Source organism: Strix uralensis, chromosome 16 (genome assembly GCF_047716275.1).
Source record: "Strix uralensis isolate ZFMK-TIS-50842 chromosome 16, bStrUra1, whole genome shotgun sequence".
In the NCBI taxonomy this organism is placed as follows: domain Eukaryota; kingdom Metazoa; phylum Chordata; class Aves; order Strigiformes; family Strigidae; genus Strix; species Strix uralensis.
The window spans coordinates 14,474,233-14,486,687 of record NC_133987.1 but is presented as its reverse complement, the minus strand read 5'-3'; the positions used below and the strand labels follow the sequence as shown (position 1 = coordinate 14,486,687).

Genomic DNA, 12,455 nt, shown 5'->3' with positions numbered 1-12,455 from the left:
TTCTTTTCCTGTAATTCCTGGCTCAAAAAAACCCTCAATACTGCTTAAAGCCATTTGAGCACTTTGAAATGAAACTGAGATTAAAGTTAAAAATCTAGAAGACAGTTTGAGGTAAAATAATCAGTAGGATGCTTTTGAGGCCTCAGGATGCAACTGGCCAACGAATTACTTGTTCAACAAGAAAGAATAGAAGGCATGAAAATTCAAAGTGAAACTCTCCAGAATGGTGAAAGCTTGGCTTAATATCCAAAATTACCTTTCATAGATATTTCAAATGTTTGAAACAATTCAACTTTTCAGAAGAGCTGCATGATTTGGCAGGAATTTAAAAAACACAACTTACCCTTTTTGACAGATGTCAGATCTCATGAATATCTAATATTCAGAAATAAACTCTCTAATCTACTGACTGTACTTATTTGAACAAAGTGATTCACATCTTGAGTTCACGTGATTGGCATATGCAACTTCCACGTCCAAAAGTCTCCCAGCCTCACATGCCAAATGCTCAGAGATCAATTTGTCAGGCATAAAAATACAATAGTACAGCTACCGCGTAAAAAGCGAAGTCTGTGAGCTTTAGAAAAAGGTACAAGAGTATTTTCAAATTCTTTAAAAGGCAAACTGCATATTTCTATGAAGCTTTACTTTAAAAACTGAGCAATACCTAGTTAACTTATGTAGAAAAATTCTGACTCCTAGAAATGTTTCTTGTACAGGCTTCTACAAGGAAAGCCTTAGAGAGTTGGAGAGGATATATTTTTTTTAACTGTTTGGTTTGTCTCCAACATTCCTGTAAGAATGAGCGTTTCTGCAGAACAATAAGGGTTTAACATATTGCAATACAAATTTCAGTACATCAAAAGTGTGTTATTCCAGCAGAGGAGCTCCTCATTCCCTAGTCTGACAGGAGTAGTTTATACCAGGAAACTGAAAATTTTATGTCATTTACTGAGTCTTTAACAGAGCACTCTCATAATACAGTTTAGTACACCACGAGCATAACCTACAACTTAACTTTGATGAAAAGCTAAAATTACTCTAAAATAAAGTACAAAATTATCAAAGGCTGAAACTGCAAAGAAAGTTTAAGTCATGTTCTCTCTAATTAGATATATTTACTAGTTCATTACTGATCTACAGCCACAAAAAGAAAGAATAGACCAATTGGAAAGAGTGTCTTACAGATAACAGTCTGACCACAGGTCTTCTAAAGATGTACAAACACCACAATTATTTTAGCTTTTTTGTTTGTTTTGCTTCATTTTAAAACCTTAGCAATATCAGGTCTGACATGTCAGCAAGTCTTTAGTAATTGTTTAATTTGAGTTTAGCTGCAATGCAAACTATGAAGAGTTTGTCTATCCCTCAGTGTGTAACAGGAAAACTTCTGGTGATATTACTCTGACAAATCTTACATAAGCAGGACAAAGTGAATGAAACATATTTCTACCTTACGTACAGCAAACTTACACTAACAATGCATAGCAATGGCCCAAAACATATCTTATGATTATTTTAAACACACTTTATTATCCATGGCTTGAGAGTTGTATAAATTGACCTACTTTCTCTTCTAAAACAAAATAGCATTCTAGCCCCAAAGCATATGACATTGGAAAACATATGGGAATTGCTAGAGGTACCCAAAGACCTAGCAATATCCCAACAAGCTTCGAATGGGGAGTTTAAAAGAAATTGTGGTAACTAATTAGATGTTGCACTACTATTTCTAAGGAAATACACCATTAAAAACAATTATGCAGAATTGTTACCAAAATTTCCTAACACTCTTTTAAGCATAACAACCAGTAAAAAGTTTCTTAAGTTTCTTTACTGCTTCAGAATTTTTATTTACAACTTCTCTTTACCCACTTGGTTAAATCAACCAATCTACAGATCATAATTAAAGAACTTTGATAAATACAAATTTTTTACAAACATGGTAAGAAACTGAAAATTTCTTCAATATATTGTTATGAACAAAATAATTTCCAGTGAAAAAACAGAAAAAAAATTCTAATTACTCAGCAGAACCATTATTTTTATTCCCTTGACAGCTAGTAATTTCTCTGTGGGGAGACTTCAATATCCTGATCAGCTACCAAAAAATTCAAGGCAATATTTGTCTTCAGTTGAAACAGTCTACTAGGCACAAGGTAACAGTTACTAAAACTGCTTAAGTCTGAACATTTTTCAGACCCGATTCTAGCTGAATGGAACTGCCAGAACAGCATTCAAGAGTGGTTTCTATCCTAGTCCTCAATGTGAAATACAATGCAGGCTAACCTTTGAAAATAAGACTTCACATCTTTCATTTGTGGAGAGAAAATGGAGTAATGATTTTTGGTAAATACCTCTGGATTGTTACAGGGGTTACATCCTATTTTGAATATGTGAAGATATTGTTATAGACTAGTGAGACCCAGATACAGACCTCCTCTTCTGGATGTGATTTGCAACAAGGTTTTCCAGTGATTACACCTACTGTTGTGCCATCAGTGCTACTGCTAACACTGTCTTTGACAAACTCAGAAGTGTTAGCAACAAATTCCTGAACATGCAGAACAAACTTAGTAGAACTAAGGAGGACGCTTTTAAAGCTGAAAGAGATTTTACCTGTGTTCTTAATTAAGATATTCTTTTGATAGGTATAGAACAGAGGAAAGGAGTCAGAAGAACCCAACCAAAGGTATGCATTAGGGAGAAAATTAGTTTCACATGGTCCTATGAGAAAAGGATAACCAAGTATGAATGTTTCAGAAGAACTGTATTAATCTCTTCGATGCATGACCTGCATTTTTAGTCATCTTCATGTTAATCAGTTAATATGAGTATCCAATTTCAGAGTATTTTGGGCAAGAGAAAGAGAATTGTTTTACTTTTTATAAAAATGTTCATTTAATATTTAATAGGAGATATGGGTATTAGATACTAAATTTCATTACTTCTGTCTGGAAAATCATTTGTATTTAAATTTAGGATGAAAACCTAATCTTTCTTTTTTTCCTTTAATGAATTTTATATTAGTCTTAAAAGTGAATCTTGCTTTAAGAACTTTGTCTAACATGGTCATATCAACAGAGCTAGTAGCTTCCACCATCCATTTCCATGCTGCAGTATTCAATAAGCTATACGGTAAAGCAATACAAAAAGGAAACACAGTTTAGCAATCAGAAAACAGTATGAAAGCACAGAAGAAGCTACAGATTTCAGTATGTCCTCATTTTAAAGCTAAACTGACAAAACAGCAATGCCTGTAACTATGTACTGTAATTTATACAATACCTGAAGCCTATTGTCTGTGATGGTTTCAACTTCACCACCATCAGTTATAACCTTAAGGACCTTGTTTATTTATTAAAACCTTCATCTTAATATCAAAGTATAAATGTGTACCCTTGTTAGGAAACATATTTTTAATTATCTGAATTGCTTTAAATATGCTTTGAAGTTGAATGAACAAATTTGTATTTTAACCACAGAAGCCTGAAAATTAAATCTTTCCTTTTTTTCTTTTTAAGGCAAAAATCAGACTTTTCTTTACACTAATGGAGAAAAAAATAACAACTGGACAAGGAAACTATTTGCAGCTTCAAATGTTATGTTACAATTATGATTCCATAAAATTTGTACAGTACAAACTTTACCTCAATCAATTTTCTTTCATAAGAGCTGGCTAGTTCCTCATTGTTTTCGACTTGCTTTTGCTCTGGAATAGTAAGTTCACCATCAGTGGTCCAAATGTTTGGCAGAACTAAAACAAAGCGATATCTCAAATTAAAAAGTTACATTACATAAACATCTAAGACAACCTGTTTAGAAGTAATAGCTCTAAAAGAGTTATTAGAAGTATCGAAATAGGATGTAATATTAAACAGTATTACAAGTACTAAAATATAAATGCTGCAGGGAGCTTTCTTGTGAGCAATATTAGACGAGTACTCTCAACACAAAAAAATGCAAACTAAAAGCATTTGGCTGTTCTGTGAGTACAGCTATCTAATATATGTAGGTAGTAACTGCAAATCCTACCTAAAGCCTTTGAAAAGTAAGCCTATGCTCCTCTTTAAAGTCTTTTTTCTACTTCACTTCCAGAATATAATTTCATATTACTTGCACAGTCTACCTACATATCATAGAAATTACAGAAAATAGGGCTGAGAATGGACATTCCATACTTCATCTAGTATTTCATGTTTTTGTGTAAAGCAGAATCAGCTGCAGTTATTTCATTCCTGACAGTTAATTGTCTAATTTATGCCTCGAAACCTCAAATAATGGAGATTTCATGCTTCCCTGCACAATCTATTTAAATTTAAGTACTCTTCTAAGAAAGGTTTTCTTGATAGCTAATCAAACTTCCTTCACCTGCCATTTAAGCCCATTGCTTTTTTTCTTATCCACAGTGAATGAAAACTACAGTTTATTCTATTTCTGTTTCTAGCCACCATATATGTATTTCATGATCACTTTAAGGCCTATTCTAAGTCTTCTCCAAATCACAAAAAGTCAAATTCAACTTTTTCTCATAGATCATGAATTTCTAAAAAAACAAGTTAGCACATATAAAGTAAACAAGCACTAATAAAAAAGGTTTAACAAATGCTTTCACCATTTTTCAAAATCCAGACTATATATACAACCACCATAAGGTACATAGAAGACACCATAATTCATCTGACTAAATAGTCCTAAGTGTGGAAACTGTTTTTGCTTTGAGGAAGAATATATACATTCAGAAGTTTATTATTATTTTAAGTTAATTCTGAATGTTATTTTAAGAGCAATTTCTTGTAAATCTTGCTTGAAGTTCCTCAGCCAGAAACTTCTAAGATCAGCCTTTTCATATACATAATATTACTGTATCTAAGCAGGTCTGAAAAATGGTACACATCCAATTCCTGCCGATGGCTGAGAAATCAGGATGCTCATTTATTAAATATTTAAATACCAATATCAAGCTGCTCAGTCTATGGCAGTGATCATTCATTTTGAAAGCTGGTACAATATTCTGAACTTGTCTGCATTCTGACTCTTGGGCAATTTATTTATAATCACATTTGCTGAGTGTTTTTTTGTTTTTTTAAGTCACCACAAGGCAAAGTATTACGCTGAGTTTCATTTATTATTTTAGGAAACTATTTAAAAGCCATACTCAATACCATCTGATCTGATTATTGTAGCAAACATGTAGATTCTTCCCTATTTATAGTCATAAAAGTAACAGCAGAAGCTCAATTTATTTTGACTCTTTCAAAACAGTGTCACAGAAAGTCTAAACACAGTGTTCTAAAATCTACAATACATTTAAGACTTTTGTTTTGATACCATTTGGAAGAAGATTAATCATTGTTGAAATTACTCATTATGATAACATAGGGCAGCAGTGAAATTAGTTGTATGCAACAGTTTATGCCTCTGATGAAGACAATTTCCTAGCATTACAGCAAAAGATGACAGCTGGGAGTTTTTCAAGTTTAAGCAAATAAGAACCCTATGCCACTATCTACGTGTACGGCCAGCTGAAAGCCAAGAACATTAACCTATGAGTGTGTAAATTAATATATAAGAAAGCAACAAGAATTTTAACTTAAAATGACGAAAGCCGAGAAAACAGTAGTTTCTTCATCCTATTTTCTTCACATAATTGTCACAACCTCAGAACACAGTAATAAAATAGGTCTTTTAAACATACTCTGTAATCCTTCTGAGCATGTGAGCTAATTAAGAACAAAATGACTTAAGACAAGTTGTTACAATCACTTTAAGTTATACCACAATTGGAATTCAATAATTTGCCTGAAGTTACCCAAAGATCTATGTACTGAAAAGTACAAATAGCTCTTTCTAATAATGCAAATATTCTTAATTATGAAAGCTCACACCTGAAAAATATGAATGCCTACGATGAGATAATGCAAGTTATTTATATAAACCATGGGTGCAATAGTTTCTATAAATCTGGTAAAAGAAAACTTTTTCTCATTTCACTCTTCTTTTTTCAAGTGTATCTAAACATATTAGTTCTCAGGCATTATTTTCATGTTTAAGTACTTTTTTTGAGTCAGAGGCCCAGTACTACTAAAAATTCCACTTAAAAATCTCAATGGCAGCTAAGGAAAAAATAATTTGGTTTTATAAAACTATAATGCATGAAGTTAGAATATAAGAAAAAATATTACAAATAGTGCATATAGCTGAAATTTATTCTGGTCACTAATGATAAATATTACGAAAAATTACTGTGGATTGATAAAATATCCTTTGAGCATAAAGCATACATGTATTCATTTTTAGAAATGTTGGTACTGTTCCATCCCCCTTTTTCATCTATAAAATCTGACCGTCCTACTCAGTTTCTATTCTTATCACTCATTAATTTGCATAATTTTAACATGGCAGAATATAGCTAGCCTAGGAATATTTTTTTTTCTTTTCCTATAATTGCACTCATCATGGAAACTGTCAGTATCCTAATGAAGGATAATTTCTGCTATTATAAGAAGCTTAAGAGATGGTTTTCGTGAATAATTCTTAATATGAATCACTACACTCCAGCAAAGTCGGAAGTAAAAACATGTGTTCTCACTAACAAAATTGCTTTTCAGGATGAATGAAGTTTTTAAACTCCAGATAAGTTTACTTAACTAGCCTTGAAGAGGAGAATTAATGTAGTATCCATTCATACACCCACTTACATGACCACAATATTGACAATTAAAAAAAAAAAAGACGGATGGTTCTCATTTCTGAAAAGCCACCTCTGTTTCCCAAAACACCTTCTGTAGTCAGTGGAAATACAGGTCCCACCAGCTGATGATTCAGAATCAAGACTCCAGTTCACCCTGTCACGGACAGTTCTAGCTCCACTGACCACTGAAGAAAACCAGGTAATACTGCTGATAATTTAACTTGTTATCTTTCAGATATAAAATCTATCTGCTCATTAGAGTCAGAGCAATTTAGCAAAGAAAGTGAAATGTCTGGTCCTAAAACAGAGTCTATTTCAAACAGTCTGAAAATACTGATTTCCAAAACAACAGTAACAGTATAATCTAGAGATACTAAATTTTCTCTCCTCAAAATAATTATTCTTATGTTCCAATATCATATTAATTCACAGGTTATTTTTTAAAATCACATTTTCATCTGATAGCTTTTTCTTATTGAAAGAAAGATCACCTCATCTAACAGAAAACGTTCTGTAAAAATAAATACAAAAATCTACATCGGTATTTTTCTCAAAAGGAAAAGATATAAAATACGTTATTTTCACTATTGGGAGATACTACCCTACCATAGTTTGAAGAGATGAATAGGGCTTATTATTATCTCTTGCTAATCCCACTTTCATGTAAATTATTTCATTTGTTTTGGCAAAGACTCAGCAAGGAAAGCAAAGACTTCTTAATGGTTTCTACTCAGCAGTAATTTGATGGTATGCCATCACATAATATTCTTTTTGTTTGATATCAATCTGCATTAAAAAACTGTTCACACAGCAGCAAATAGCCCAGTCAGAGATGCGTCAGGGACAGTTCTCATAGAAACAGAACTGTCATCTTTTCAGATGCTGATATTTTCCAACAGGGGGAGGGCTGATGTCATACTGGGTAGCATGTGGAAGTATGAACCATGTTCCCAGCCACAGTAGGACTGTTTTGTGTGGCTGAAGTTTTGGTTATGGACCAAAACTTGCACAGGATTGGGTGGCTAGTTATCTACAGAGATCAGGATCAGTCAGGAAAAAAAAAATGCAGATTCTTGTAAACCAGAGGCATGCTTGTTCACTGGTTATTCTTTCATTGTCAGTTTTTTTTATACAATTCCAGGAGTCACTTCCATCACTTTGTTACTATACCTATGCCTCCAATAAACTCTGCCTCAATGGTAGCATACAGCAAAACAAACCCTGTGCACAGAATTTTCCCCTCCCCCTTCATTTTATCCTTACCTTCCACTGTTTGACCTTCTCTTCTGAGCATCTGGACAGCTCCCACATACTTCTTAAGTTGCACTTTCAGCACCTCATTTTCTCTGTTGATAAAAAGAACAGAATAAATAAATATTATTGTTTTCTCAACATAGAGAAAAGCCCCTTTCAATGGAAAAAAAACATACTCTCTGTAATAATAAGCTTTGACTGAGTTGTGTGACCAAGATGAAAAGAAAGTTACCTGAACATTAAATAATACATCAACAGCAGAGTACCAGGAAACCTAGTTTTCCAGGGCCACATAAACACATCAGTGAAACAGATTATCTCATAATCAAAAACTTTTCATTAATTAATTTCGATTTTCTTTACTATGATACATTAACAGCAGAAAAATGATACAGACTATCGAAATCAACAATCAATTAAAAAAATAAGGATGGGATACTAGCACCTTAGTTTATACTTGGGGGGAAATAAAAAGGATTTTAACCGATTGAATTTTAACCAAAGGTGACAAATCGCATGTCTGAAAATTCCATTATCTAAGCCCATTCAGTTAACCAAGTATGACAGAAGTGTTTATACAAAAAAACCCATAACTAAAACATGTTGAAAGAGAGGGAATTCAGACAACTTCTACTCTTCTTCAAGGGTAGGAAGGGTACTCTTCTTCAAGGTAGAAATACATAGGTGCTACAGCTGCAGCAGAGAACATCACACACAAGAAACCCGCAACTGGTTAGAGAAGAGAGAACATGGGCAGGTCAAAATCATGCCAGAGGAGCGGTACAAGCTCTAGAAATGGTGAAACCCCAGATATGTAACAGATTACAGGAAGCTGTAAAGAGATTATACACAAAAAGGTAGGCATTTTATTTATGGGAATTTATTTAAGAACAAGAAGTATTCAGAAACACATACAAATATGTTTGATGGTCCTTATCATACTATATATATATTCATGCACACTCACACAAAATATATATATTATATATATACACATACACAAAAATAAACTGCTGATGTGAGCAATGCCATATTTATATTTTAAAAATCTAGATTGGTACTATATTCATATTTCAATGGATCCCAAATCAGTTTTCTGAACTATGTAACCTCAATTTTATTCAGTTCTTTAGTAGGAGGTTGCTAGAGATGAAACTATTGATTAACCAACTATCAAATTTTAACAAAGTCCTTGATGATTTTATGCATTTTATGATATTTTTCGTTTCTTAGACAACAAAGAACAAGTCCGTTTTTCCACCAGCAATGGATGCTGATATTCAGATTAAGGAAAAAAAAAATCAGAAATACAGTTTAATTCTATATACTACATTAAAACAAGTCTAAATAATTCATTCATGAAAAAATATTTATATGACAGCTAGACAAGGTTTCTCACCAGAAGTGTAAATATGTCTGCACGGAAATAACTGTATACAATTACAATATATTGAGTTTTAAGGATTCTCATGGAATAATCATACACCATCTTATTTCTACATTTGAGAATAGACTCAGTACCTTCTGTCTGTACTGAAACAGCATAAAAAAAAAATCTATTTTTTTACTACTGTGCCTATCAACTTAAAATTGATACAGTACAGATGAACTTTAGAAAGACTTTAATTCAGTTAAGGCTTTTGATACAAGACTGAAATTCAAAGCAGGATACTATCGCCCAGTCACAATTTTCTAATATGCCTCCTTATTATCTTATTAATTCTTATTCCTTGACATCTTTCTCATTACTACTATTCAGCTAGATTCCAAAGAGGGCGCATCCTGATAGACATGAATTTATATAGGTCCTTCTATTGCAGCATGCTTAAAAAAAATAAATTGGCAAGCACTCACTGGTAAGTCTTTAATGACTTCAAGAGGTATTATATCAGATATTCATAGCAAGTATGTTGTAGGAGGAGAAACTCCTGTATAGGAGTTAAGGGTCAGATTTGCAGGAGTTCTTGTCCAGCTGAACCAACAGTAATACGTATTGTTACGGATGTTAAATATTTCTATGTGAAGGAGCTTTACTTCTGCAACTTTTCCAAACTTTACCATCTAACTTGGAGCTAAACTGTTAGCCTGTTATGAAACTAGTGATAAAAACAATGCTTTCAGCATCTTTTGAAGTACTCCAAACAATTCCACATTCTGTGCCGAAGAATAAGTAACAAGACTGTAAGTACAAGTTGAAGGGGATAGAGAAAAAAGAAGAAAAAAATCGGGCTGAAATACATGGGAAAACAGAAACAGAGAACTATGCCACTAAAAGCACACCCACCTCCAAAATCTCGATTATAATAAATTTTCCTGTCTGATCACTTCTATCATGTTAGTAAGTAGCTGAAAGACAGAGTGATAATATGCCATTTTACCCTGTATCAGCTCAATGATAGAGGATGGCAATCTAGTACTCCTACAAATTACTCTTTTTGCTCAAATGGCACAGGTCTAGAGTGTGCTGTTGATTAAGCTTTATACCATAGGTGATTACTCATGCAGAACAATGATATAAGACATACTTTGGTTGATTGATTATAAAACTAGAAAACTGCACATTAAGCACTATATGGAAAAAAATATTAAGGTTTGAAATCCAATCACAAAAAAATGGATTTAAAGCATCCTATGAAACCAGAATTTAACTCCTCCTCAGGTCTCTTTATGATTTGTTATTATTTGGGTACACATAAAAAGCAGATTAGCAGAACATCTTTGAAGCTTTACATCTTCAAGACAAAGAAAAAAACCATATGCATTTCCCCACATTTTTTTCCTTAAGACAAACACAAAGTTAGTTTCTGACAGAGCAGATTTATCTCCAAAATCTCTCCAAAAGTATGACTAAAGAAATACAAACACATTAAATACAGCAACTTATAAATGCCACATCTATAACAGCAGATTAAATTGTATTCCATCTGAAGTTTTTTCAAGCAACTGTAGGAGTTTCTCCATAGTTCTTTGACTATTCTCCAAAGAAAACCAAATAAAGATATTTCCAGGTTCCAATAAATGTTATTCATAAGCTAATGCAGTAAGAATCAACCTTTTTTAGCAGAGTATACATTATTCTATAGCAATTTTATCCAGTGAAATTACTGATGATGCAATTAAACTCTGTAGTTAGCTTTTTGCTTTAGTACTTTTCCCAAAGATAAATCCAAATATTACAAAATTATATGTATCTACTCTCAGCCATTAATCTTTGCTTAAAACCAGAGGAAAAATACAATACTAATTATGGTAATGAATCAGTACATAATAACAACTGCAAACAAAGAGAAGAATGTAAGTATCAGAACCTTAAATGGTGATACATGAATAACTTTTATCAATTTTCTATAGTGGAAGATACCACCTCATAAAATCCCTAAAATGATAAGTATTTCTATTGTGAGACATGCTTGAAAATTCACCTGAACCACTGTATGTATTCACAAGTTATATGAAAAATCTTAAGGATCCTACTAAACTCCTGTACTGAAAGCAAGTCAGAAAAAGGAAAAACATTCAGTAAAGTTCTTGCAAGAGTATGCATACAGTCAGGGCTTGTTTATACAGCAATACTTGACTGGCATTAGTGTAAGGTATCCTTTTCACCAAAGCTATGAAGTAAAACATTAATAATAAAGGATTTACTTTTCAAGGGCAATATTTAGTGACATTGATCATACTAATACAGAAAGAAAATATTGTGTTACTGAAAAGAAATTTTCTTTAACTATTCATGAATGGTACAAGCCTCAGAACACCTTAGCAACAACAAACTTATTTATTATCTTTTTGGGAAAATTATCTGGAATGACAAGGAATGATCAATTTTATAATAAATGTAAGTTGTCAAATACCTTCAATTCCTTGCCTAATTTTGAAGGAAAAATAATTACACTTCCTCTCAATTTGTTATTTATTTAAAAATTAGCATTTAAAGAAATCCTGCCTAAGAAAAAACCAAAACTGCTGTAAGAATGATAATTTTTTTTTTAGCAGCATAAAACAAGTTCACATTTTGGGAAACGTATACCTAACTTCTATGTATATAACAAATGAAAAGGTAGCATGCAATATTACTGATAAAGGCATATCCTCACCAAAAACTTAATTCATGCCAGGAAAAGTAGCAACTGTTCCCTAAGGACTCTCATAACGAGAGGATGAATGTAACAGGATAACAAGCAGCATGTTCTCACATCAAAGGGAGGATAGCATGGAAGAGAGATGCTATTCATATGGAACACAGCAGTGGATCAACCCTCCCTGCTGAGACTTCTGCTGTATTCTTGGAGAACCACCAACACCCCGCAGGTGAAATCTCCCCCACCTTCCGTGTGCTATAGCATCCCTTTTAAAAACTATCATTATAGCAGGACAAGGGGAGTTGAAGGAGCTTGGTTATTTTCCAGTAATGTCCACAAAGTTTCTGTGACAGATAGTTATGCTTACTGAAGCATGTAAACATACACCAAGCACAGTTAAGGTTTACTATGCAAGTCAAATTAGA

At 32.9% G+C, this 12,455-nt stretch overlaps 1 protein-coding gene across 16 annotated transcripts in view; it reads right to left on the bottom strand.

Moving 5' to 3' along the window:
• Positions 1–12,455, bottom strand: part of SNX29 (sorting nexin 29) — a 146,658-nt gene that overhangs the window by 91,723 nt on the left and 42,480 nt on the right. For all 16 annotated transcript variants that reach the window (XR_012631213.1, XR_012631214.1, XR_012631215.1 and 13 more), the window contains 2 exons: positions 7,958–8,040; positions 3,651–3,757 (listed from right to left, as the gene is read on the bottom strand). Coding sequence is in view for 13 of the 16 variants with exons in the window: in XM_074886483.1 (XP_074742584.1) it covers positions 3,651–3,757; positions 7,958–8,040 (190 nt within the window). In the remaining 3 variants the exon portion in view is untranslated. The remainder of the gene's footprint in view (positions 1–3,650; positions 3,758–7,957; positions 8,041–12,455) is intronic.